General features: G+C 40.3%; 2 protein-coding genes across 2 annotated transcripts; both read left to right on the forward strand.

Annotated features, from left to right (window-relative positions):
• Positions 1-6,058: 6,058 nt before the first annotated feature.
• LOC308440294 (olfactory receptor 1f45-like) lies at positions 6,059-7,000 on the forward strand (the record flags this gene model as incomplete). Its single annotated transcript, XM_080942310.1, has 1 exon — positions 6,059-7,000. One exon carries the CDS (start codon positions 6,059-6,061, stop codon positions 6,998-7,000), a length of 942 nt encoding a protein of 313 aa, XP_080798436.1.
• Positions 7,001-15,100: 8,100 nt separating this feature from the next.
• On the forward strand, positions 15,101-16,024 carry LOC308440337 (olfactory receptor 1f45-like; the record flags this gene model as incomplete). Its single annotated transcript, XM_080942373.1, has 1 exon — positions 15,101-16,024. The coding sequence occupies exon 1, from the start codon at positions 15,185-15,187 to the stop codon at positions 16,022-16,024; it is 840 nt and encodes a 279-aa protein (XP_080798499.1). The 5' UTR covers positions 15,101-15,184.
• Between the last annotated feature and the right edge of the window lie 8,400 nt (positions 16,025-24,424).

Here is a 24,424-nt window from a genome sequence, read left to right on the forward strand (position 1 = left end):
TCGATGGTGATTGATAGTTTTGCTGGGTATAGCAGCTTGGGCTGGCACTTGTGCTCTCTTAGGGTGTGCATGATGTCTGTACAGGCTCTTCTTGCTTTCATAGTCTCTGTTGGGAAATCGGGTGTGAGTCTGATTGGCCTGCCTTTATATGTTACCTGACCTTTTTCCCTTATTGCTTTTAGTATTCTTTCTTTGCTTTGGGCACTTGAAGTTTTTACTAATATGTGTTGGGAGGTATTTCTTTTCTGGTCCAACCTATTTGGAGTTCTAAAGGCTTCTTTTATGCTTGTGGTCATCTCATTCTTGAGGGTAGGGAAGTTTTCTTCTATGATTTTGTTGAAGATATTTACTGTGCCTCTTAGTTGATACTCTTCTCCCTCTTCTATTCCTATTATTTTTAGGTTCGGTCTTCTCATTGTGTCTTGGATTTCCTGGACATTTTGGGTTAGGAGCTTTTTGTTTTTTGCATCTTCTCTGGCTGTTTTGTCTATGTTTGCAATGTTGTCTTCTACCTCCGAGATTCTCTGTTTGATCTCTTGTAATCTATTGGAAATGCTTGCTTCTGTGACTCCTGATTTCTTTTTTTGGTGTTCTGCCTCTTGGGTTATCTCTTTTAGCGTTTTCTTTATTGTTTCAATTTTTGTTTTAATTTCCCTCTTCCATTCCTTTATTTCTTTGGTTCTGTTTTCCTCTAGTTTTTTGAGTTCTTTGAGTGTTTTTCTTGTTTCTTCTTTAAAAGCTTCTGAATTTTTTTTCTTTTCCTCCCGTTCTTGTTTAAGTATCTCTATCAGCATCTTGAGGTATGATTTCAGGTCTGTGTCTCCTTTATCTGGAGTGTTTGTAATTCCGATGTTTGCTGTTATGGGAGAGCTGGGTTCTGGTGTTGCTAGATTGTCTTGGTTTTCTTGGGATATACTCTTTCTCTTTCCTCTTGCCATTTTGTTGTCAGTGATATGTTCTTGCCTTTCCCTTGTATCTGGTCTGTGTTCCTGGATCTCCACTGGTCCAGGTGGCAGATGGGCCGAGCCCTGTTCTATGCCTCAGAGTCGCCAGGTGGGAACAGATGTTCCAAAGTTCTGTTCCTGGTCCCTGGATCAGGCATGGCAGGGCAGGGTAAGGCAGGGGGTGCACTTTCTGTGTGCACTCTGCAGAGATCCCTCCGCTCCCCTGCAGCCTAGGTCTCCCACTCACCATTTGCTCAGCCTCTACAAGCCGCTGTTCCGGGTGGCAGATGGGCCAGGCTTTGCTCTGTGTCCTGAAGTCGCCGTCGGGTGGAAACAGAAGTTCTAAATTTCTGTTTTCGGTCGCTGGATCAGGCAAGGCAGAGCAGGGCAAGGCAGGGGGTGCACTTTCTTTTGTGCACTCTGCAGAGATCTCTCTGCTCCCCGCCAGCCCAGGTCTCCCACCCACCAGTTGCTCAGACTCTATGAGCTGCCGTGTACCTTCATTTTTATTATTTACTAAAAAGCCTTTAGTTTCTTTCTTTCTTTCTTTCTTTCTTTCTTTCTTTCTTTCTTTCTTTCTTTCTTTCTTTCTTTCTCCTTTCCTTCCTTCCTTCCTTTCATTCTTTCTTCCTCTTGTTCTTCCTTTCTTTATTCTTTCTTTGTTTCTTTGTTTTGTTTGTTTGTTTGTTTGTTTGTTTCTTTCTTTCTTTCTCCTTTCTTTCCTTCCTTCCTTTCGTTCTTCCTTTTGTTCTCTCTCCCTTCCTTCCTTTCTTTCTTTCTCCTTTCCTTCCTTCCTTCCTTTCATTCTTTCTTCCTCTTGTTCTTCCTTTCTTTATTCTTTCTTTGTTTCTTTGTTTCTTTGTTTTGTTTTGTTTGTTTGTTTGTTTCTTTCTTTCTCCTTTCTTTCCTTCCTTCCTTTCGTTCTTCCTTTTGTTCTTTCTCCCTTCCTTCCTTCCTTCTTTCCTTTTTTTCTTTCTTCTTTCCTTCCTTCCTTCCTGTTTTTCTTTCTCCTTTCCTTCCTTCCTTCCTTTTGTTCTTTCTTCCTTTCGTTCTTTTTTCCTTCCTTCCTTCTTTCCTTCCTTCCTTCCTTCCTTCCTTCCCTCCTTCTTTCTTTCTTTCTTTCTTTCTTTCTTTCTTTCTTTCTTTCTTTCTTCCTTCCTTCCTTCCTTCCTTCCTTCCTTTCTTTCTTTCTTTCTTTCTTTTTTTCTTTCTTTCTTTCTTTCTTCCTTTCTTTCTTTCTTCCTAGACCAAGTAATCATTGAGAAGGTCATTGTTCTCCTTCCATGTGTATGTTGGCTTTTTCTTGTTTTCTTTGTTGTTATTGAAGACCATCCTTAGTCCGTGGTGATCTAATAGGATGTACAGGATTATTAGAATCTTCTTATATTAGTTTTGGCCTGTTTTGTGACCAAATATATGGTCAGTTTTGGAGAAGATACCATTAAGTGCTGAGAAGAAGGTATAGTCTTTTGTCTTAGAATGAAATATTTTATAGAATTCTGTTAAATCCATTTAGCTCATAAGTTCAGTTAGTTTCACTGTATCTCTGTTTTGTTTCCGTTTCCATGATCTGTCCATTGATGAGAGTGAGGCGTTGACATCTCCCATTATTATTTTGTGTGGTATAATACATAATTTGAGCTTTGGTAAAGTTTCTTTGATGAATGTTCGTACCTTTGCATTCAGAGCATAGATATTGAGAATTGAGGTAGATTTTTTTTGTATGATGAGTATGAAGTGTCCTTCTTTGTCTTTTTTGATAACTTTTGGTTTAAACTCAATTTTATTGAATCTGAGTAGATTTTTTCTTTGATGTGTATGATGTGTCCTTCTTTATCTTTTTTGATAACTTTTGGTTTAAACTTAATTTTATTGGATATTTGAATTGCTTCCCATGTTTGTTTCTTGGGACCACTTGCTTGGAAAATTACTTTCCAGGTTTTACTCTGAGGTAGTGTCTGTTTTTGTCACTGAGGTGCAATTTCTGTAGGCACCAAAATGCTGGGTCCTGTTTACATATGTAGTTCATTAATCTATGTCTTTTTATTGGGGAATTAAGTCCATTGATGTTAAGAGATATTAAGGAATACTGATTTTTGCTTCCTGTTATTTTTGGTGTTAGAGTGGAATTATGTTTGGATGGCTACCTTCTTTTTGGTTTGTTGAAAAATATTAATTTCTTGCTTTTTCTAGGATGTAGTTTTCCTCATTATGTTGGAGTTTTCTATCTATTATCCTATGTAGGGTTGGGTTTCTGCAATGATATTGTGTAAATTTGGTTCTGTCATGGAATATCTTGTTTTCTCCATCTATAGTATTTAGGAGTTTTGCTGGCTATACTAGCCTTGGCTGGTATTTGTTTTCTATTAGGGTCTGTGTGATATCTTCCTAGGATCATCTAGCTTTCATAGTCTCTGTTGAGAAGTCTCGTGTAATTCTCGGTGGTCTTCCTTTATATGTTACTTGAGCTTTTTGTCTTACTGCTTTTTAATATTCTTTCTTTGCTTTGTGCTTTTGGTGTTTTGACTATTCGGTGATGGGATGAATTTCTTTTCTGCTCCAATATATTTGATGTTTTGCCAGTGTTTTCTATGGTATCTTCTGTACCTGACTTTCTCTTTTTTTCCCTCTTGTATTCTATTGGTGATGTTTGCATCTGTGACTCCTGATCTCTTTCTTAGGTTTTATTTTTTTATCTCCAGAGTTGTGTCCCTTTGTTATTTCTTCATAGTTTCTATTTTTGTATTTAGATCCTAGATAGTTTTGTTTAATTCTTTCACCTGTCTGGTAGTGTTTTCCTGTAATTCATTATGAGATTTATATGTTTCCCTTTAAGTGCTTCTCCTTGTTTACCTGTGTTCTCCTGTATTTAAGGAAGTTATTTATAACCTTCCTAAAGTACTCTGTCATCGTGAGATGTGATTTTAAATCTAAATCTTTCTTTCACTGTGGTGTGGGGTATCTAGGACTTGCTGTGGTCAGAGAACTGGGTCTTTATAATGCAAAGTAGCCTTGGTTTCTTTTGCTTATGTTTTTTTGCATTTTCCTCTTTCTATCTGGATATTGCTGGTGGTACTTGTTCTTGCTGTCTCTAACTGGAGCTTTTTACTTCTGTGTGGCTTTGAGCCTCTGATCTAGGAGTGAGAGCCTTCATGTAATACCAGCTCTCTCCGGACAAGATTTGATTGTGGAGTGCTGTGGGATAGTCTTAACTCCAGGGTGCAGATGGAGATAAGAAGGATCCTTTTCCAAGCTGCTCTTTGATTACTGTGTCCTGTGTGCTCCTGTAAGATCCCTCTTTGGACAGTTATTGGAGCAAAGTGTGGTCTCACCTGTGAGATTAAGAGTTAGAGCACTCCTGGGAGACCAGCTCTCTCCAGGCAGGATTTGGGTACAAAGGACTATGGACAGCCTTACTTTGGCCAAAGATCGGGAAAGGAAGGCTGGGTGCAGATGGAGACCAGAAGCACTTTCCAGCTTTTAATGTCTATTTTCCTTTGTCCTGTTTTTGTTTTCATAAGACTGGATCTGGTAATTTAGATAAGGCTAGCTTGGAACGTGAGAGAAATCTTCTTGCCTCAGACTTAAGTGTGTCTGGATAAGAGTTGTAATCAAGCACAAGCTTTCTTTTCTGTCACTCTTTCCATGCCTGAGCTGAGAAAGACTTGGTTTTAATGTTTGACACTGATTGGAAATGAAGGCCTCTTCCAATTGGTTGGTAGAAGTAGCCTAATTCCTGACCTTAGTATCCAGTAGGACTCTCACTAGCCTCCGCCACTTCTCTCATGTGCTTGCACTTTTTGTTATATTTCAGCATTTTGCTTGTTCATATGTTAATCAAGTAGGAAAAGATTTTATGCTTCTGGATGTACATGGACAGGATAAGTCATATTGAAGTTGTCCCCATGCTAGGTTTCTAAGTCCTTTCATGAATTATCTCTGGGGAAACATGGAATATATAAACAAAGTTATTTAAACTGCACTTAAGAGTCTGTAGATTTCAAAAGTGCACAGACCACTGTGGGCTGAGAAGACACCATCCCCAAGGGTATGATGTCTCGGGGCATGGATCACCTTCATCCATGTACTCTGCCATCGACCTTTTCTCTCCTTGAACTTTTACACTGTATACCTTATAGGAACAAACCTGACCTGTGATGCCAGTTATTCCCGTGGCAGCCTATAAGCAAATATGCCACAAGCCCTATGTAGAATGTGAGCAAATCTGAGGAAGAAAGGACTTTTCCTCCTATAGTGCCTTATCTTCATTTTTGGGCTGAGAAGAAGAAAAATGGGGACTGATTCTTCAATCCTACATGCTTACATCAGACTTAGGGAATTCTCTCTGGGACTTGACTTCACACAGATTGCTTCATCCCCAAGTTCTGACTTTGAGCTTAGATCCTCATTGAGAAGAGGGACCAAGAGCTGGCTTACACAACTACTTTCTTCTGGTCCTTAATGAGAAACTCAGGGAGTCTTTCCTCAGCGGGACTTCACGCTGCAGTAAATAACAGTCTAAATTCCAAGACCTCCTTCTGACACAAAGGGCTGGGATGGTGATCATCTACAATTTACTTTCTCAGAACCTTCCTATGTATTCCCAAGACTTTCTAAGCCTTAGATAAAACTATTGCCCAGCAACTCTAAGGTAAAAGCAACAGAACTGCCCTATGTACGTGGTTTCAGAGTAGTAGAGATGCCAGTGTTTGTTTTGCAACATGTGTTGTTTACTCTCCCATAGAGGGGGCAGCAGCTTACATCATACATCCACCATTTGAAGCTTGTGGTCAGAAGAATAACTGGTGTATTCTACTTTTGTGGCTTCAACTTTCTTCTAGTTTGGTTCAAGCTTCAAAGAAGTGTGAAGAGGAATGGAAATGTTACCAGATACTGGTAAGAGCACTGTATTTTATATACAACAAACACTAAACAGGTGGCTCTGTGGATTCAATATGACCTAAGCCTGAAATTTGTAAATTGAATATGTGGAAAATAAGATTTTATGTTAATTCAGGAACACCAATGCAGGATTAATGTGAACCTGATTTTAGCATCAAAACATGAAGATGGCCTCCTCACCTCTACTCCTTTCTGCAGGTGGGCTCAGATTCATGAGCTGCATGAACCAGTCCAGTGTTTCTGAGTTTGTCCTCCTGGGACTCTCCAGGCAGCCTGAGCAACAGCAGCTCCTCTTCCTGCTCTTCCTCATCATGTACCTGGCCACTGTCCTGGGAAACCTGCTCATCATCCTGGCCATCAGCACAGACTCTCGTCTGCACACTCCCATGTACTTCTTCCTCAGCAACCTGTCCTTTGTGGATGTCTGCTTCTCCTCCACAACTGTCCCTAAGGTACTGGCAAACCATATACTTGGGATTCAGACCATTTCCTTTTCAGGGTGTCTTACACAGATGTATTTTCTTGCTGTGCTAGCTTACATGGACAATTTTATGCTGGCTGTGATGGCGTATGACCGATTTGTGGCCATATGCCACCCCTTACACTACACCACAAAGATGACCCATCAACTCTGTTCCCTTCTTGTTGTTGAGTCGTGGGTGGTAGCCAACCTGAATGCTCTGCTGCACACACTGCTCATGTTTCGACTCTCCTTCTCTGGAAATAACATGATCCCCCACTTCTTTTGTGATGCAACTCCACTCCTGAAACTTTCCTGCTCAGACACACATCTCAATGTGCTGATCATTCATACAGAGGGTGCTGTGGTCATGGTCACTCCATTTGTCTGCATCCTGATCTCCTATATGAACATCACCTGTGCTGTCTTGAGACTCTCATCCTCAGGAGGGGGATGGAAAGCCTTCTCCACCTGTGGCTCACACCTGGCTGTGGTCTGCCTCTTCTATGGCACCATCATATCCCTGTATTTCAACCCCTCATCCTCTCACTCACCTGGGAAGGACATGGCAGCTTCCATGATGTACACAGTGGTGACCCCCATGCTGAACCCTTTCATCTACAGCCTGAGGAACAGGGACATGAAAGGGGCTTTAAGGAAAGTGCTTACCATGAGATTTTTATCTAAGCATTAATGTTGTAGAATATCACGGAGGGAACTAATGTCTATATCTTTTCATTTTCTGGCAATTAGGTGACATATACCACTTGACTTTTATCAGCAAAGAATCTCATATGTCTACCAGATATAGGGCCCTGGATAAAAATCCTTTAGTTAAAAGAACAAAAAAACTCTTAACGTTGTTTGGATTGTCATGTTGATGCCTTGGCAGAATGCACCAGGAACCACCCTGCACACCTTTGGAGAGGAGTGAGGAGTTTCAATGGGACAACACAGAAAACCAACTAATGACAAGCTTAGCACTGGGTCAGGTGTTGTCAGAATGGGGAACTGACTCCTTCTCCAGATCGCATGTGGTTTCCAAGTTCTTATAATTCTGCATGGCTGTCTTCATGCAGTTCATTAGAAGACTGAGTTCTGACTGGCCCAGCAGCAGCAACCACTCCCTTCTGCTGCTTTCAGACAATAGGTGAGCTGCTATTCTGTTGGCATCAGCAGATCCTCTGCTCCTTTGTTCAGTTGCACTTACAGCATCTTGTGCTTCACTGCATCAGAGACCTGTCTGCTACTGACTTTCTTTTTGATGCTTTATTTCTCTTGTAGAGTTCCAGCACCTACCTGCGAGTATTGGGGTCACCTCTGGGAAACCACAGCTGTTCATTCTTTCTCACCACAGAGACCTCAGTCTGAGCCCATCTCACAGGAAGTCAGACTTGGTGGGTTGAGAAATGAGGGTTTGGAGCTCTAGGGAACTTTATTTGTGCAGATCTTTCAGACTTATTATAGTGTTTTTGTTATCTGGGTATTATATAGTATGTAACATTAAGCAAGAAATGGGTCAGTACAATAAAAATGATCTGTGCCTCTTTCATTCTATCGTACACACATGTCATCTCCTATGCGCTCTCTTTCTGCCCCATCAGTGTTTGCTGGTGTTCTCATTCAGCCATGTTTAGCTGTTGTTGCAATTGTGTTTTGAGATGGAGTCTCTCTACACATGCCTTTCTCTCCTAGACATTTTATTTACTAAGGGAATGTGTGTATTGATTTTCAATTTTTATTTAATAATGAAACTTTTAAAGTTAGTGCCTTTACCTTGGTTTTACTGATCTTGTTCATTTTTATTTCTAATGTTTTTCTTTTAATTTTCCAAGACTTTATTGTAATGAAAAGTTTCATTTCTTTTATTTGTACTTTATCAGTTTAGTTTTTTTCTTTGTCTTTTTTCTTTATTTCTCTTTCCCTCCTTCTATCTATCTCTCCTCTTTATCTCTTTCTTCCTTCTGTTCTTTCTTTCACACCCAACAAATACAACTTGTGTTTCCATATACTCCAATGTAATGTGTGGCCTTTACTGGACTGTGTTCAAGTAAATAGGCTAATACTCTTTAGGAAATTGACTCTTCCTATCGTACTGGCTAATACTTGCCAACATCTCTACAGCTTGGGGACAGCAGTGAGACTTCACACCCAGTTTCTCTGCTGCTTGTGTCTAGCTTCTGCTTACCCATATCTCATATATATTGTCACTCCACTGCGCGCCCTGCGAGCCTGTGTGTGTCTCTGTGCCCAGGAGACATCTACCAGTGCTAATTCTTACATTCTTTATACTTAAAGTTGGTAGTACTTCTGAGAATTATAAATTATTGTTTTCATAGAAATTTGAGAAACCTTCAGACCTTATTTCTAAATGCAACTCCCACACACCTTTTTATTTCTTTACTAGAGTCTCATTCCTTATGTTTCTGCTGGCACAGCCTTCCTTCACCCTCCCTCTGATGTCCTTGGCTCTTCCTTCCTCTCTGAGTCTCTTTCTGTTTTCTGGTTTCCTCACTCTTCCTGTTCAAGCCTGCTGAGAGCCTCTGGTATTACAGGACTGTTTATTTTGATCAGGATATTCCTGATTCTGCAATCTTCTGATCCTTCCTTTTCTTAGTTTTCCTGTTTCCCAAGTCACTGGTGTGACATTTTTTGTCAAACTATCCTTTAGTTCTGTTTTAAACGTGCTTGCTTGTTGTTTATTTGGTGTGCATGATTTCAGGTCAGGAAGCATGTCTGCCAGCTTGTTCTACATAATGACTTAGGACAAAGGGACTATGTGGAGACACTGTCTCTGGGAGAGAAACAGAGATACAGAGACAGGGAAAAAACCTGAAATATTTATTTATCTCTGTGTGTATACATACATATGTATATATGTGTGTATGTGTGTGTGTATAATGAAAATAGAAAAAAATTATTTGGAGCTATAGAAAAACAATTCTTATAATTTGAGCTGATGTTTTATCTTCTCATGAACACGTGTCATCCAATACTAAAGCAGGAAAATTGTTAATAAAAAGAAAATATCTTCTTCAATCCCAGTATCCTGCAGGCCAATTGCACTCTTTATCACTTTCTGTCATATTCATGTGAATGGGCTCAAATAATTTTACTCAAATTGTAGTCTAACCTAAGCCTTCAACAGTTATTTTATAAAACAGGATTCCTAAATTACTGTAAGTCTTTCTGCTTTTATTTTTATCGATTTTATGTATGTCCACTCAGAATTTCAACATCTCCTTTAAAACATAAAATGTATAGTATGGTTTGAACTTATTTTGAAAATAATAAAGCTGAGGTGGTATCACAGGTCTCAAGTACCAGCCCCTGGGGCTGAGGAAGAAGGACCACAAGTTTGTGGTCAGCCGAGGTTATATTATGGATTCCAGGTGATTTGCCATTCCGTGAAATTCTGTCTCAATAAACAAAAGAAAACTAATTTGAAACATATGAAATATTGTCTCCTCCTCTTTTACTTTCATTACATTTAAAATGACTTCTGACTGTGTTTGTGACAAAGTCGTTATTCTACTTTTAATCAATTTAGCTTACTGTCTTCACAGGTCATTTTAAAATTTTTATTAATCATCCTGTTCATTTTCATCTTAAGTGATATTCCACTTCTCAATTACCCATCCACAAACCCCATCCCACATCTGCACTCTAACCTCTTGTGTGCCTATATGAGGGTGTTCCCCCACTCACCCACAATCTCCCACACTACCACTCCTGCATCCTACTATGCTGCTGCATCAAACCACAAGGTTGTATTCCACTTTTTCCTCTATTAGATTGAGCATATCTGGTATTATGTGGAGGTCCTTGATCCACTTGGACTTTAGCCTTGTACAAGAATATAAAAATGGCTCAATTTGCATTCTTCTACATGCATCCCACCTGTTGAACCAGCACCATTTGTTGAAAATGCTGTTCTTTCCCCCACTGTATGGTATTAGCTTATTTGTCAAAGATCAAGTGACTGTAGGTTTGTGGATTTATTTCTGGGTCTTCACTTCTATTCTATTGATCTACTTTCTCCCCCCTCCCCCCCCCCTCTCTCTCCCTTGCTCCTTCCCCCTCTCTCCTATTACAATTTATGTATGTATGTATGTATGTATGTATGTATGTATGTATGTATGTATGTGTGTATGTATTTATGTATGTATGTATTTTTTTATCATAATTGCTCTGTAATACAGCTTGAGGTCAGGAATGGTGATTCCCCCTGAAATTCTTTTATTTTTGAGAATAGTTTTTTTTAATACCTGTGTTTGATGTTATTCTAAATCGATTTGTAAATTTCTATTTTAACTCTTCAGAAAGTTGGGATGCAATTTTGATGGGGATTGCATTAAATCTGTAGATTGATTTTGGTAAGATGACCATTTTTACTATATCAATCCTGCCAATCAATGAGCATGGGAGATATTTCCATCTTCTCAGGTATTCTTGATTTCTTTCTTTGGGGATTTGAAGTTCTTGTTGTCCAGATCTTTCAATTCCTTGGTTAGAGTCACACCAAGATATTTTATGTTATTTGTGAGTATTGTAAAGGGTGGTGTTTCCCTAATTTTTTCTCTGACCATTTATTTTTTGAGTAGAGGAAGGCTACTGATTTATTGGAATTAATTTTATATTCAGTTGCTGAAGTTGTGTATCAGTTGTAGAAACTTTCTCATAGAATTTCTTGCAGTTTCTAGGTCCAGTTTCCCTCCTTGTGTTTGAGTTATCTATCTATTATCCTTTGTAGGGCTGGATTTCTGGCCTATAAATTATAAATTTGATTTTGTCATGGAATTTCTTGGTTTCTCCATCTATGGTAATTGAGAGTTTTGCTGCATATAGTAGTCTGAGCTCACGGTTGTGTTCTCTTATGTTCTGTGTGACATCTGTACAGGATCTTTTCATAGTTTGTGTTATGAAGTTTGGTGAAATTCTGAGAGCTATGCTTTTATATGTTACTTGACATTTTCCTCTTAATGCTTTTAATATTCTTATTGTTTTGTGCATTTGGTATTTTGACTATTATGTGATGGAATGATTTTTTTTCTGGTCCATTCTATTCTTGTATGTTCATGGGAATCTCTTTCTTTAGGTTAGGGAAGTTTTTTTCTATAGTTTTGTTGAAGATATTTAATGGGCCTTTAATTTGAAAATCTCTGCTCTCTTCTACATCTATTATTTTTAGGTTTTGTTTTCTCACTGTGTCCTGGATTTTCTGGATATTTTGGTTTAGGAGCTTATTGCATTTTGTAATTCCTTTGACTATTGGAATTTTTTCTATAGTATCTTATGCACCTGAGATTCTTCTATCTCTTGTATTTTTTTCTAAATATGTATTTATTTATTTTGTGTATGAATACAATGTCACTATCTTCAGACACACCAGAAAAGAGTATCAGATTCTATTGCAGATCCTTTGATTCACCATGGGCTTGCTGAAAATCGAACTCAGGACCTCTCTAGCAGCAACCAGCTCTCTTAACTGCTAAGCCATCTCTCCAGTCCCCTATCTCTTGTATTCTGTTGGTAATGATTGAATCTATGACTGCTCATCTCTTTCTTAGGTTTTCTACCTCCAGGGTTGTGTCTCTTTGTGATTTCTCTATTGTTTCTGTTTCCATTTTTAGATTCTGGATTGTTTTGTTCAGTTCCTCCACTTGTTTGGTTTTGTCTTTCTATAACTCTTTAAGGGATTTTTGCGTTTACTCTTTAAGGCCTTCTGCTAGTTTACCCATGTTCTCTTGTATTTCTTTAAGGAACTTATTCATGTCCTTCTTCATATCCTCTATTATAGTCATGATGTATGATTTTAAGTCCAAATGCTTTTCTAGTGTGTTGGAATATCTAGTACTTGCTGTGGTGGGAGTACTTGGTTCTGATGATGCCAAATTGTCTTGGTTTCTGATGCTTAGATTCTTGTGCTTGCCTCTTGTTATCTTGTTATCTGTGATGTTAGTTGGTCTGGCTGTCTCTGATTGGAACTTGTTTCTCCTTTGGTCTTGTGAGCCTGTGGGCTTAGTAGTGAGAGTACTCCTGGGAGATTAATTCTCTGCAGGCAGGTATTTTTTCTGATGGCAATGAGATGGCCCCAGCTCTGGGCACAGATGCAGGCCAAAAGGGTCCAGTTCCAGGCAGCCCCTTGAATCCTGTGCCATGTGCACTCCTGGCGACTCTCTCTTTAGACAGTCAGTAGAGAGAAAAGAGGTCCCAACTGTGGGCTTAGGAGTGAGAGCGTTCCTAGGAGAAGAGCTCTCTGGGGTCAAGCTTTCTGTCCCAATGGCTGTGGGATGGGAGGAGATAGACACCAGAAGGACATCTCTACAGTCTCTAATGTCACTTTTTTGCAATATTTTTTGTTTTTATGAGACTGGGTCTGATATGGTAAATAACGCTAAGTTTGAACATGACATAAATTCTTGCCCTAGACTTCAGTGTATCTGAACAAGAGGTGTGAGCCAGCACATACTTTCATTTTTATCAACTCTTCCTCAGGCTGATCTTAGAAAAACTTGGCTTTTACTGTTTGACACTGACTGGGAATGAGGACCTCATCTGTCTTGTTGACAGAAGTGCCCCCAACCCTGAACCCAACAGTCAGTAGAACTTTCTGCAGCTTCCTATATTCCACTCTGTGTTTGCTGTTTTAGTTGTCATCTCTTAGAATTTTGCTTGTTCATCTGTAAATCAAGTGGTAAAATGTTTTAAGCTTCTGGATGTATGTGGACAGGACAAATCACATTGAGGATGTCCCCATGATAGGTTTTGAAATCCTGACATTAATCCTCACTAGGGAGTGAATGGGGCATAAAAAAGAAGCTGTTGGGGCTGGATTCAAGAGTCTAGAGATTTTCAGAAGTGCACACATCACTGTGGGCTCAGAAGACACCATCCCCAATGTGGGGTCTCTAAGTATGGTCCCCTCCAGGCATGGAAGACTACATACTCTTCCATCTAGCTATTTTCTCCTTGAACTTTACACTAAATATTTTATAGTATTGAACCTAACTCTGTAATAGCAGTTACTCCCAGGTCTACCTATAAGCTAATGAGCCAAAAGCCCTATGTGGAATGTGATCAAATGTGAGGAAGAGAGATTTTTTTCCCCTCAGATTGTGTCATATCATCTTTTTTTTTTTTTTTTTTTTTTTTTTTGTGCTGAGAGAAAGAAGAATGGGGACTGATTCTTCAAACCTACAGTCTTACATCACTTTCAGGGAATTATCTCTGGGACTTGATTCCACACAGATTGTTTCATTCCCAAGTCTGGATTTTAAACTTAGATGTTATGTTTCATCTTTGTTGGTCAAGAGGGACCCTCGATCTGGCTTACAAAACTAAATTCTTCTGGTCTTTAATGAGATACTCAGGGAGTCTATTCCCAGTGGGACTTAATACCACAATAAATAATTGTCTAAAATTCCAGACCTCCTCCTGATACAGAGGGCTGGGATGGTGTTCATCCACTTTTCACCTTCTCAGAATATTCCTCTCTTCTCTAGATTTTCCAATTCGTAGAATAATGAACACCTTTGCAACTACAAGGTAAATGCAATAGAATGGGCCTGTCCAGGTATTTTCAGATTAGTAGAGATGCCAATGTTTCTTTTACATCTAGTGCTACTCACTCCCTCTCATAGAGGAGGCATCAGCAAGTCACAAGTCCACAGTTGGAGATTGAGATCAGTACCATAACTGGCTGCTTCTCTTTTTTAACCATCTAAGGAGTGGAAGGAAAACTAAAAATGTTACAAGATACAGGTAAGATTGGTGTATGTACATGAATGTTTGTATGCTATATCTAATAAAACAAAATGGGTTAATCTATGGAACCAATGAGACATAAAACTGGGATATGTAAATTTAGTATGTGGAAGACAGGAGTGGATCTTAATTAGAAAAATCTAATGCAGGGTTAATGTGAACCTGCTTGTAGCATTCAAATCTGAAGGTGATGTAAAAAAAAGAAAAACAAAACCAAAAACAAAACCAAGGTTTTTGTGGGATCTTAGACTTTCCCAAAATACCCCATTCTTAGAATAGGAGACCCTAAAGACACAGAAATGGTTAAAGTCAGACTCAGATATTTTCTAGCCATCTCAAGGCTATGAGATACCACCCATGCTTGACATAAAAACAATGGCCCAGAGTATTTCTCAGAAAAAAAAAAAAACACAGAATATACTGACTGATACCCACTTGGCCCTCTAGAAAGCCCTAAATAGGGTCTTGAAACATGTCATAGTTAACTCATGCTCTAGTCACCCATTTCTGACAAATAAAACAAGGACAAACCCTCTAAACGTTTTGAAACATAAACAAGGTTTTGAAAAGTTTTAGTGGACAGGTCAAGCTATACTGACCAAGCTGAGTTAAGACAAAACAAAAGTGACTGCTTGAGGAACAGCTCCCCTACCCCTCCTTGTACTAAATTTCAAGGAGAATGCAACTTGTCCACTACTTTAGTGACAAAGTTTCTTCCCCCTATTCTCCCTCTTCCTCTCCTCTTTCTAAAATTATACTGTTGACCAATGGTAAAATAGTAGTTTACCCTGCACAAAAAAGTATAAAAGATGTATGCTTTTTGAGTTCAGTGTTGACTCTCCCTGCGAGGATGAGCGACCCCATGTACATGGAATAAAAACCTCTTGTTATTACAGCGGTATATCATCTGATTGTGTTCTGTGGGTCACGGGTATGAGCTAAGACTCATTGGAGTCTTACAACAAAGGCAGCATTCTGACCTCTGCTTTCCCTTTCTGTAGGGCATAGACTCATAAGCAGCAGCAACCAGTCGAGTATTACTGAGTTCCTCCTCCTGGGACTCTCTGGGCAGCCCCAGCAACAGCAGCTCTTCTTCCTGCTCTTCCTCATCATGTACCTGGTCACTGTCCTGGGAAACCTGCTCATCATCTTGGCCATCAGCACTGACTCCCACCTGCACACTCCTATGTACTTCTTCCTCAGCAACTTGTCTTTTGTAGATGTCTGCTTCTCCTCCACCATTGTCCCTAAGGTATTGGCCATCTACATACTTGAAAGTCAGGCAATTACCTTCTCTGGGTGTCTCACACAGCTATATTCTCTCTGTGTGTTTGCTGACATGGACAATTTCTTGCTGGCTGTGATGGCTTATGACCGATTTGTGGCCATATGCCACCCTTTACACTACACAACAAAGATGACCTATAAGCTCTGTGCCCTTTTTGTTGCTGGGTCATGGGTGGTAGCCAACCTGAATTGTCTGTTGCACATACTGCTCATGGCTCGACTCTCCTTCTGTGGAAACATCATTCCCCATTTCTTCTGTGATGCAACTCCACTCCTGAAACTTTCCTGCTCAGATACACACCTCAATATGCTGATAATTCATACAGAGGGAGCTGTGATCATGGTCACCCCATTTGTCTGCATCCTCATCTCCTACATCCACATCACCTTTGCTGTCCTGAGAGTCTCATCCACTAAGGGAGGATGGAAAGCCTTCTCCACCTGTGGTTCACACTTGGCTGTGGTCTGCCTCTTCTATGGCACCATCATTGCTGAGTATTTCTCCCCTTCATCCTCTCACTCAGCTGGGAGGGATGTGGCAGGTGCCATGATGTACACAGTGGTGACCCCCATGCTGAACCCTTTCATCTACAGCCTGAGGAACAGGGACATGAAAGGGGCTTTAAGGAAAGTGCTTACCATGAGATTTCCATCTACTCAATAATGTTCAAAGTGTTGAATACCACAGAGGGAACTAATGTCTAAGAATTCTTCCTGTTTTGTCAATTATTTAACACTTAGCACTTTTCTTTCCTCAGAGAATCTACTCTCTCTATCAGATGCAAAATTCAGGATACAAATTCTTTAGGTAGAAAAATGAAAAACTCTTTATCAAATGTTATTTGGATTGTCATGTTCATGCCTTGACAGAAGGGAGAATGTGAAGCCCTGAACAGTTCTCAAGAAGAACAAGGCATCCCAATGAGACAACATGGGAAAGCGACTGACGGTAAGGTCAAAACTGGGTCACATGTTGTCAGAATGAAGAATTAACTCCTGCACCAGATGGCATGTGCTTTCCAAGTTGGGAAAATTCTGAATGGCTGTTTTCCTGTAGTTCACTACAAGATTGAACTCTGATATGCGAAGCAGCAGCCACACTCACTCACCATATTCAGTGTATTAGATGAGCTACTATTTTGTTGGTATCAGCAGATCCTCTGCTCTTATTTTGAGTTGAGTTTATAGCATCTTGTGCTTCACTGTTTCAGAGAATTCTCTGGTACTGGCTTTCTTTTTGCAATGTTCCGTGTCCTTTGGCAGAGTTCCAGTGCCCAACTGTGAGGTCAGACCACCTGTGGGAAACCACGGTTGTTCATCTTTCTCATCACAAAGACTTCAGCCTGAGCCCATCTCAGAGAAATATGAGACTGGGTGTTTGAGAAGGGAGGGTTTGAACCTCCAGGCAACACTACCTTTGCACCTGGTTTGAACTTACTGTGGCATTCTTATTATGCGGGCATTATACAGAGTATAATACTAAGCATTTTATGTATAATATTAAGAATTTTATTAATTCAATAAGAATGAACTGTGCCTTCTACAATTCTAGTGTGCAGACATGTCAGCCCCTCTGCCCTCTTTTCCTGCCTCTTTGCTGGTGTTCTCACTTAGGTACGTTGTTGTTGTTTGGTTTGACTGTATTGCTATTTACATCTGGCTGTCCTAAAATTTTCACTTAGGAAAAATTTTATATATTGGACTTTTCATTGGAAATTTCAATTTTCATTTCATAGTAAAACTTTTAAACTTAGTACCTGTTACTTGGTTTTGCTGGACTTGTGTATTTATTTTGTAAGATTTTTATTTCTCAACTGTAATAAAAATTTCATTCATTTTTATTGTATCTTTTTATTTTTCTGTCTCTCTTTTCCTCACTTCCTCATGTTTTATTTCATGAATGTTTATGTGGCACACAATATTAAAGCAGGAAAATTGTTAATGAAAGGAAAATGCCTTCTTCAATCCCAGTATCCAGCAGACCAATTGCATTCTTTATTACTTTCTATCATATCATGTGAATGGGATCACATAATTTTACTCAAAATGTAGTCTAATCTAAGCCTTCAACAGTTATTTTATAAAACAGGATTGCTAAACTACTGCAAGTCTTTATACTTTTATTTTTATTGATTTTATGTATGTCCACTCCTTAGTAGTTCTACATCTCCTTAAAAACATAAAAATGTACATTATTCTTTGAAATTTGTCTTGAAAATTACTAATAATGGTGACATGGTATCACAGGCCTAAAGTACCAGGAGGAAGGAGGTTGTCAAGTTTGTGGCCAGCCGAGGTTGTATTACTCTTTCTAGGTCAGAGGACACACTGTGAACATTTGCCTTAATAAAAAAAATTAATTTGATACATATGAAATATTTTCTCATCTTTTACTTTCAGCAGATTTAATATGAATCCTGGCTTTGTTTGTAATGGAATCACTAATCTAATTGCAGACAATTGAGCTTTGTTTCTTCACAAGTAATTTTTAAAAATGAGTTTCAGTCATTGTTTTTTCATATTGCCTTTCCCTCCTTTAAGAGTCCTGACTGTATGTATATATTTGCTGTACAAATATTGTCCACATGTGACCATGTATTCATTTTTTTCTCATCATTTTTTTTGGTTTTGTAGAATTTTATGTTTGATATTCTCTGCATTTGCATTTCAGATGTTATCCTTTCTCCCCAATTGCATCCCCCTCCCCCTCCCATTGCTTCCAAAAAGATGCTCCCTCTCCCACCTCAGCACCCTTACCCTGAGAGAATGAGTCTTTGCTAGACCAAAGGGCTTTTCCTCCCATTGATGTCAGAAAATGCTGTCCTCTGCTGCATATGGACCTAGGGCCATGGGTCGCTCCATGTGAACTTATTGGTTAGTGTTTTAGTCCTTGGGGACTGTGTTGGGTTTGGTTAGTTGATAATTTTGTTCTTCTCATGGGGTTGCAGACCCTTCCAGCCCCTTCAGTTCTTTCTCTAGTTACTTCATTGGTGTCCCTGTGTGCAGTCTGATGGTTACTTGCAAGCAACTTCTCTATCAGTATGGCTCTGGCAGAGCCTCTGAGAAGGCATCCATATCAGATTCTTTCCAGTAAACATTACATGGCATCATCAATAGTGCTTGGGTTTAGTAGCTGCATATGGGGTGGATCCCTAGGTGAGGCAGTCTCTGGATGATATCTCCTCTAATCCCTGTTCCTTTATTTGTTCCTTTATTTTCTCCCATGAACATTCTGTTCTTCCTTCTAAGAAGGCCTGAGGCAACACCTTCTGGCCTTCCTTCTCTTTGAGATTCCTACGTTCTGAGGATGGTTTCTTGGGTATTCTGAGATTTTAGGGCTAGTGTCTGATTATAAATGAGTATATTTCGTGAGTGTTCTTTTGTGACTTGTGGGGCGCTGCCTGCACATTCTCCATTACAAGATGGCGCTGACATCTGGCTGGAGTTAGCAGTAAACAAGTTATGTGCGCACGTGCTGGGTAACTTTCCACTCCTTGAGCTCTGCCTCTCCCGTGGCATCATAGGGCCTGATGAGTTTCAACCAATCAGGGGGCTCCACGTCCAAGGCAAGGACTGATCCCTTTATAAGGAGATGGGCTAGATAGTTCGGGGTCTTTGTCTTCACGTGTTGCAAGCTTATGCTCTGCCTCTTGAGAGCATTAAAGTTTACCGCAGAAGAATCCTATTATGTGTGCCGCGTCGTTCTTGCTGGCGAGATGGTTGCGCGGGACATCTGGTGCCGAAACCCGGGAACTCGACCACTCCATCGTATGCACCACCGAAGACCCCCTGTCTCTGGGCAGGGAGGATCCAGAACTGTGGGGAGATAAGTTCGGCAAGGTATGTCTGACCCTGGATCTTTCTTTAAATTTGGTTTAAATCTTCCACGGCCGTGGGAAGGGTCCGTAGAGGCTCTGGTCTTTGTCAGTGCAGTTTTTATTCTCTTCCTCTTAATTTCTTACCGTGTCCATCAGGGCTGGTGTTAATTTTGTGCTTAAGTCAGACGTAGATAAGCCGCGGCACCCCTGCGTTCCATAAGTCTTTTGTAGATAAAAAAAAAAAGCGGAATGTGGTGAGACTCGCCTTTCAGTTTCACTTTGTGCAGCGACGTAAATAAGCCGCGGGCATTACATCACTGTGATGGGCTCTTCACACTCGACCGTTACAGCCCTGCAGTCAATTCTTAAGCAGAGAGATCTAGAATTGCCCACCCTCATCTTACAGCGTTTCGTAAAAGAGGTAGAGCGTGCTGCCCCTTGGTTTGCGGTATCTGGGTCTCTCTCACCAGCCTCATGGAAAAAATTGGGTAGAGATTTAGACTGTGTGCAGACTGCCGGAGACCTCGGGCCTGGGACCATGGCCATTTGGACGATGGTACAAATTGTTTAAAAGATGAGAGTTGTAGGCCCACTATCGCTGCGGGGCAAGAGGCATTGAGTGAAGTCCAGAACAGACTATCAGAAGCTGAACAGAGTGAGAGGATGGGTGCGCGCAGGAAAAGATATTTCCCCCCTAAGGAAAATGAACCTCCAGGTACACTGCACAGCGGGAGAATTGTTACCCACAAACCTTCAGATTTTCATTCCCTTATGCCCTCTAATATTAAGAAAAGGGGAGCAAGCTTGTACCCTGTAAAGGACCTTGAGGCTCTTAACATTGATAGCCCCGAGACTTCAGATGATGATGAGCAAAAAGGCTTGGGACGCTATGAACAAGGATCCCCAGAGCCTGTCTCGCCTAACCCTAACAAAGAAAGGCAGGGTCTTGGTTTTTCCTAAGCGCCATTGAGGCAGCGCGGCCCATACCATGGAAAACGGAGGATCCGGTATGGGTTCCTCAATGGCCCCTTACCTCTGAAAAATTAGAAGCTGTTACCCAATTAGTTAGAGAACAACTACAATTGGGTCATGTAGAACCCTCTACTTCACCTTGGAATACCCCCCATTTTTGTGATTAAAAAGAAATCAGGAAAATGGCGATTGTTGCATGACTTGAGAGCCATCAATAAACAAATGCATTTGCTTGGCCCTATACAACGTGGCCTACCAGTTCTCACGGCGCTCCCAAAACATTGGCCTTTAATGATAATAGATATTAAAGATTGTTTCTTTTCCATACCTTTACATTCTCAAGATAGGCCTAGGTTTGCCTTTACCCTTCCTTCTACTAAGCAAATAGATGTTACCCATGTCTCCTCCTTTGGTAAGCTGCAATATATACATGTATCCATTGACACCTGTTCGGGTATAATTGCAGCCACTCCCTTATCTGGAGAGAAGGCCTCGCATGCCATCCAACATTGCCTAGAGGCCTGGAGTGCCTGGGGTAAACCAAAGTTCTTAAAAACAGATAATGGTCCTGCTTATACCTCACAAAAATTCCAACAATTTTGTAGCCACATGGCCGTGACACATCTCACAGGTTTGCCTTACAACCCACAAGGGCAAGGCATCGTCGAATGTGCTCACCGCACCCTCAAATCCTATTTAATAAAACAAAAAGGGGGAATTATGCAATCTCTACCCCCTGTGCCTAGAACTGCAACTTCCATGGCACTATTCACCTTAAATTTTTTAAATCTTGATGACCATGGCTATACGGCGGCTGAAAGGCATTGCCTACCCATGGACAAACCAAGAGAGATGGTGAAATGGAAAGATGTCATAACTAATAAATGGAAAGGACCGGATCTTGTGTTGATCAGATCCAGGGGAGCTGTTTGTGTTTTCCCTCAGGATGAAAATAATCCCTTCTGGGTCCCCAAGAGGCTCATTCGAAAAATGGTGGAGACTCCTGATGACAGCCCTGCTCCTGATGCTTTGGAACCAGAGAGTCAGAGGAGAGGCGAGATGGGCGATTCTGTTGGCATTCCTGAAACCAATTCCAGTGGAACATGATGCTACAGTCTTCCCTAAGTTTTTCACCACTGATATCAATTTGGGTGGGGGTGGGACTCTTTGGAGCAATCTTTTGCTGAGGACTTGCATTGCTTCTCTGGCTGGTTTGTAAGCTCAAGGCCCAAACAAAAAGAGAGACAAGGTGGTTATTGCCCAAGCGCTTGTCGCTCTAGAACATGGAGCATCAGTCGATATCTGGTTGTCTATGCTTAAGCAGTAGGTCGCCGGCCAGACAGCTCTTGCACTCCTAGAACTTCGGTTCATTGCACAGGATTAGAGTGTCTGGTATGAGCAGCCCATGAGGGATGCCGAGCAAAGCATCACACTGAGAGCCCCTTGTTGCAGGGTATCTCTAGGAAAAATGTCATCTGGTGTGAGGGTTGCCTGCCCCAGTGTCCCTCCCTCAGAAAAACGGCAGAGTGACAGGTCAAGAGTACTACAGGGTACAAAAAGCCTAGCGGTTACTCCTGTACATGGTCTTTATACACCTTAATGAGGATTTGACTTCTATCTCCACCCTCCTAATATGGGTGTCCTACTTTGCTTAAAGAATAAAAGAAAGGGGGAGATGTGGGGCGCTGCCTGCACATTCTCCATTACAAGATGGCGCTGACATCTGGCTGGAGTTAGCAGTAAACAAGTCATGTGCGCACGTGCTGGGTAACTTTCCACTCCTTGAGCTCTGCCTCTCCCGTGGCATCATAGGGCCTGATGAGTTTCAACCAATCAGGGGGCTCCACGTCCAAGGCAAGGACTGATCCCTTTATAAGGAGATGGGCTAGATAGTTCGGGGTCTTCGTCTTCACGTGTTGCAAGCTTATGCTCTGCCTCTTGAGAGCATTAAAGTTTACCGCAGAAGAATCCTATTTCGTGTGCCGCGTCGTTCTTGCTGGCGAGACGGTTGCGCGGGACATTGACTGGGTTACCTCACTCAGCATGATAGCTTCAAGTTCCAACCATTTGCCTAGGAATTCATGAAGTCATTGTTTTTAGTAGCTGAGTAATACTCCATTGTGTATATGTACCATAATTTCTGTATCCATTCCTCTGTTGAAGGACATCTGGGTTCTTTCCAGCTTCTGGCTATTATAAATAGGGCTGCTATGAACATGGTGGATGGAGCATGTGTCCTTGTTATAGGTTGGAGTGTCTTTTGAGTATATGCCCAGGAGTGATACAGCTGGGTCCTCAGGTAATACTATGTCCAATTTTTTGAGACACTGCCAGACTGATTTCCAGGTTGTACCAGTTTACAACAGTGGAGGAGTTTTCCTCTTTCTCTGCATCCTCGCTGTCACCTAAGTTTTTAGCCTTTCTGACTGGTGTGAGGTGGAATCTCAGGGTTGTTTTGATCTGCATTTCTCTGATGACTTTGGATGTTGAGCATTTCTTTAGGTATTTCTCATCCATTCAATATTCCTCAGTTGAGAATTTATTTTTTAGCTCTGTACCTTATTTTTAATAGAATTATTTGATTATCTGGAGTCAAACTTCTTGAGTTCTTTGTATATATTGGATACTAGCCCTCTATCAGATGTAGGGTTGGTAAAGATCTTTTCCCAATCTGTTGGTTGCCATTTTGTCCTTTTGATAGTGTCCTTTACCTTACAGAAGATTTGCAATTTTATGAGGTCACATTTGTCTATTCTTGATCTTAGAGCACCAGCCATTATGTTTAGGAAAATTTCCCCTGTGCCTATGTGTTCTGTGCTCTTCCCTATGTTCTCTTCTATTAGTTTCAGTGTACCTGGTTTTATGTGGAGATCTTTGATCCACTTGAACTTGAGGATTGTACAAGGAGATAAGAAAGGATCATTTTGCATTCTTCTGCATGCTGACTGCCAGTTGAACCAGCATTGTTTAAGATGCTGTTTTTTTCCATTTGATGTTTTTAACTCCTTTGTTAAAGATCAAATGACCATAGGTGTGTTGGTTCATTTCTGGGTCTTTAATTCTATTCCATTGATCTACCTGTCTTTTTTGCACCAATATCATATAGTTTTTTTTTCACAATTGATCTGTAATACAGCTTGAGGTCAGGGATGGTGATTACCCTGGAAGTTTTTTTTTCTTTTTTGTTTTTCTTTTTGTTGAGAACCATTTTTGTTATCCTGGGTTGTTTATTATTCCAAATAAATTTGCAAATCAATCCTTCTAACTCTCTGAGGAACTGAGTTGTAATTTTGATGGGGATTGCATTGAATTTGTAGATTGCCTTTGGCAAGATGACCGTTTTTACTATGTTGATCCTTCCAATCCATGATCATGGGAGATCTTTCTACTTTCTGAGGTCTTCTTCAATTCCCTTCTTCAGATATGTAAAGTTCTTGTCATACATATCCTTCACTTCCTTAGTTAAGGCCACCCAATGGTATTTTATATTATTTTTGACAATTGTAGGGTGTCAATTCTCTAATTTATTTCTCAGCCTGTTTATCCTTTGTGTAGAGGAAGGCTACTAATTTGAGTCAATTTTGTATCAAGCCACTTTGCTGAAGTTGTTTATCAGCTGTAAAAGTTCTCTGGTGGAATTTTTGGAGTCACTTAAGTATACTATCATATCATCTGTAAATAGTAATATTTTGAATTCTTCTTTCCAACTTGTATCTCTTTGACCTCTTTTTGCTGTCTGATATCCAGTACTATATTTAATAGGTAGGGAGAGAGTGGGCAGCCTTGTCTAGTCCCTGATTTTAGTTGGATCACTATAAATTTCTCACTATTTACTTTGATGTTGGCTACTGGTTTCTGGTATAATGCTTTTAATATGTTTAAGTATGAGCCTTGGATTCCTGATATTTCCAAGACTTTTAACATGAAGGGGTGTTGAATTTTGTCAAATACTTTATCTGAAACAAGACGGGATCATATGGGTTTTTTTTTTTTTTTTGAGTTTGTTCATATACTGGACTACATTAATGGATTTCTGCATATATATTCTTGCATCCTTGGGATAAAGCCTGCTTGATCATGGTGAATGATCTATTGATGTGTTCTTGGATTTGGTTTGCAAGAAATTTATTGAGTATTTTTGCATCAATTTTCATGAGGGGAATTGGTTTAAAGTTCTCTTTCTTTGTACTGTCCTTGTGTGGTTAAGGGATGAGCATAATTCTGGCTTCTAAGAATGAGTTTGGTTGTATCCCCTTTGTTTCTATTTTGTGGAA

The sequence above is a fragment of the Micromys minutus genome (genome assembly GCF_963924665.1).
Source record: "Micromys minutus genome assembly, chromosome: 31".
Classification (NCBI taxonomy): Eukaryota; Metazoa; Chordata; class Mammalia; order Rodentia; family Muridae; genus Micromys; species Micromys minutus.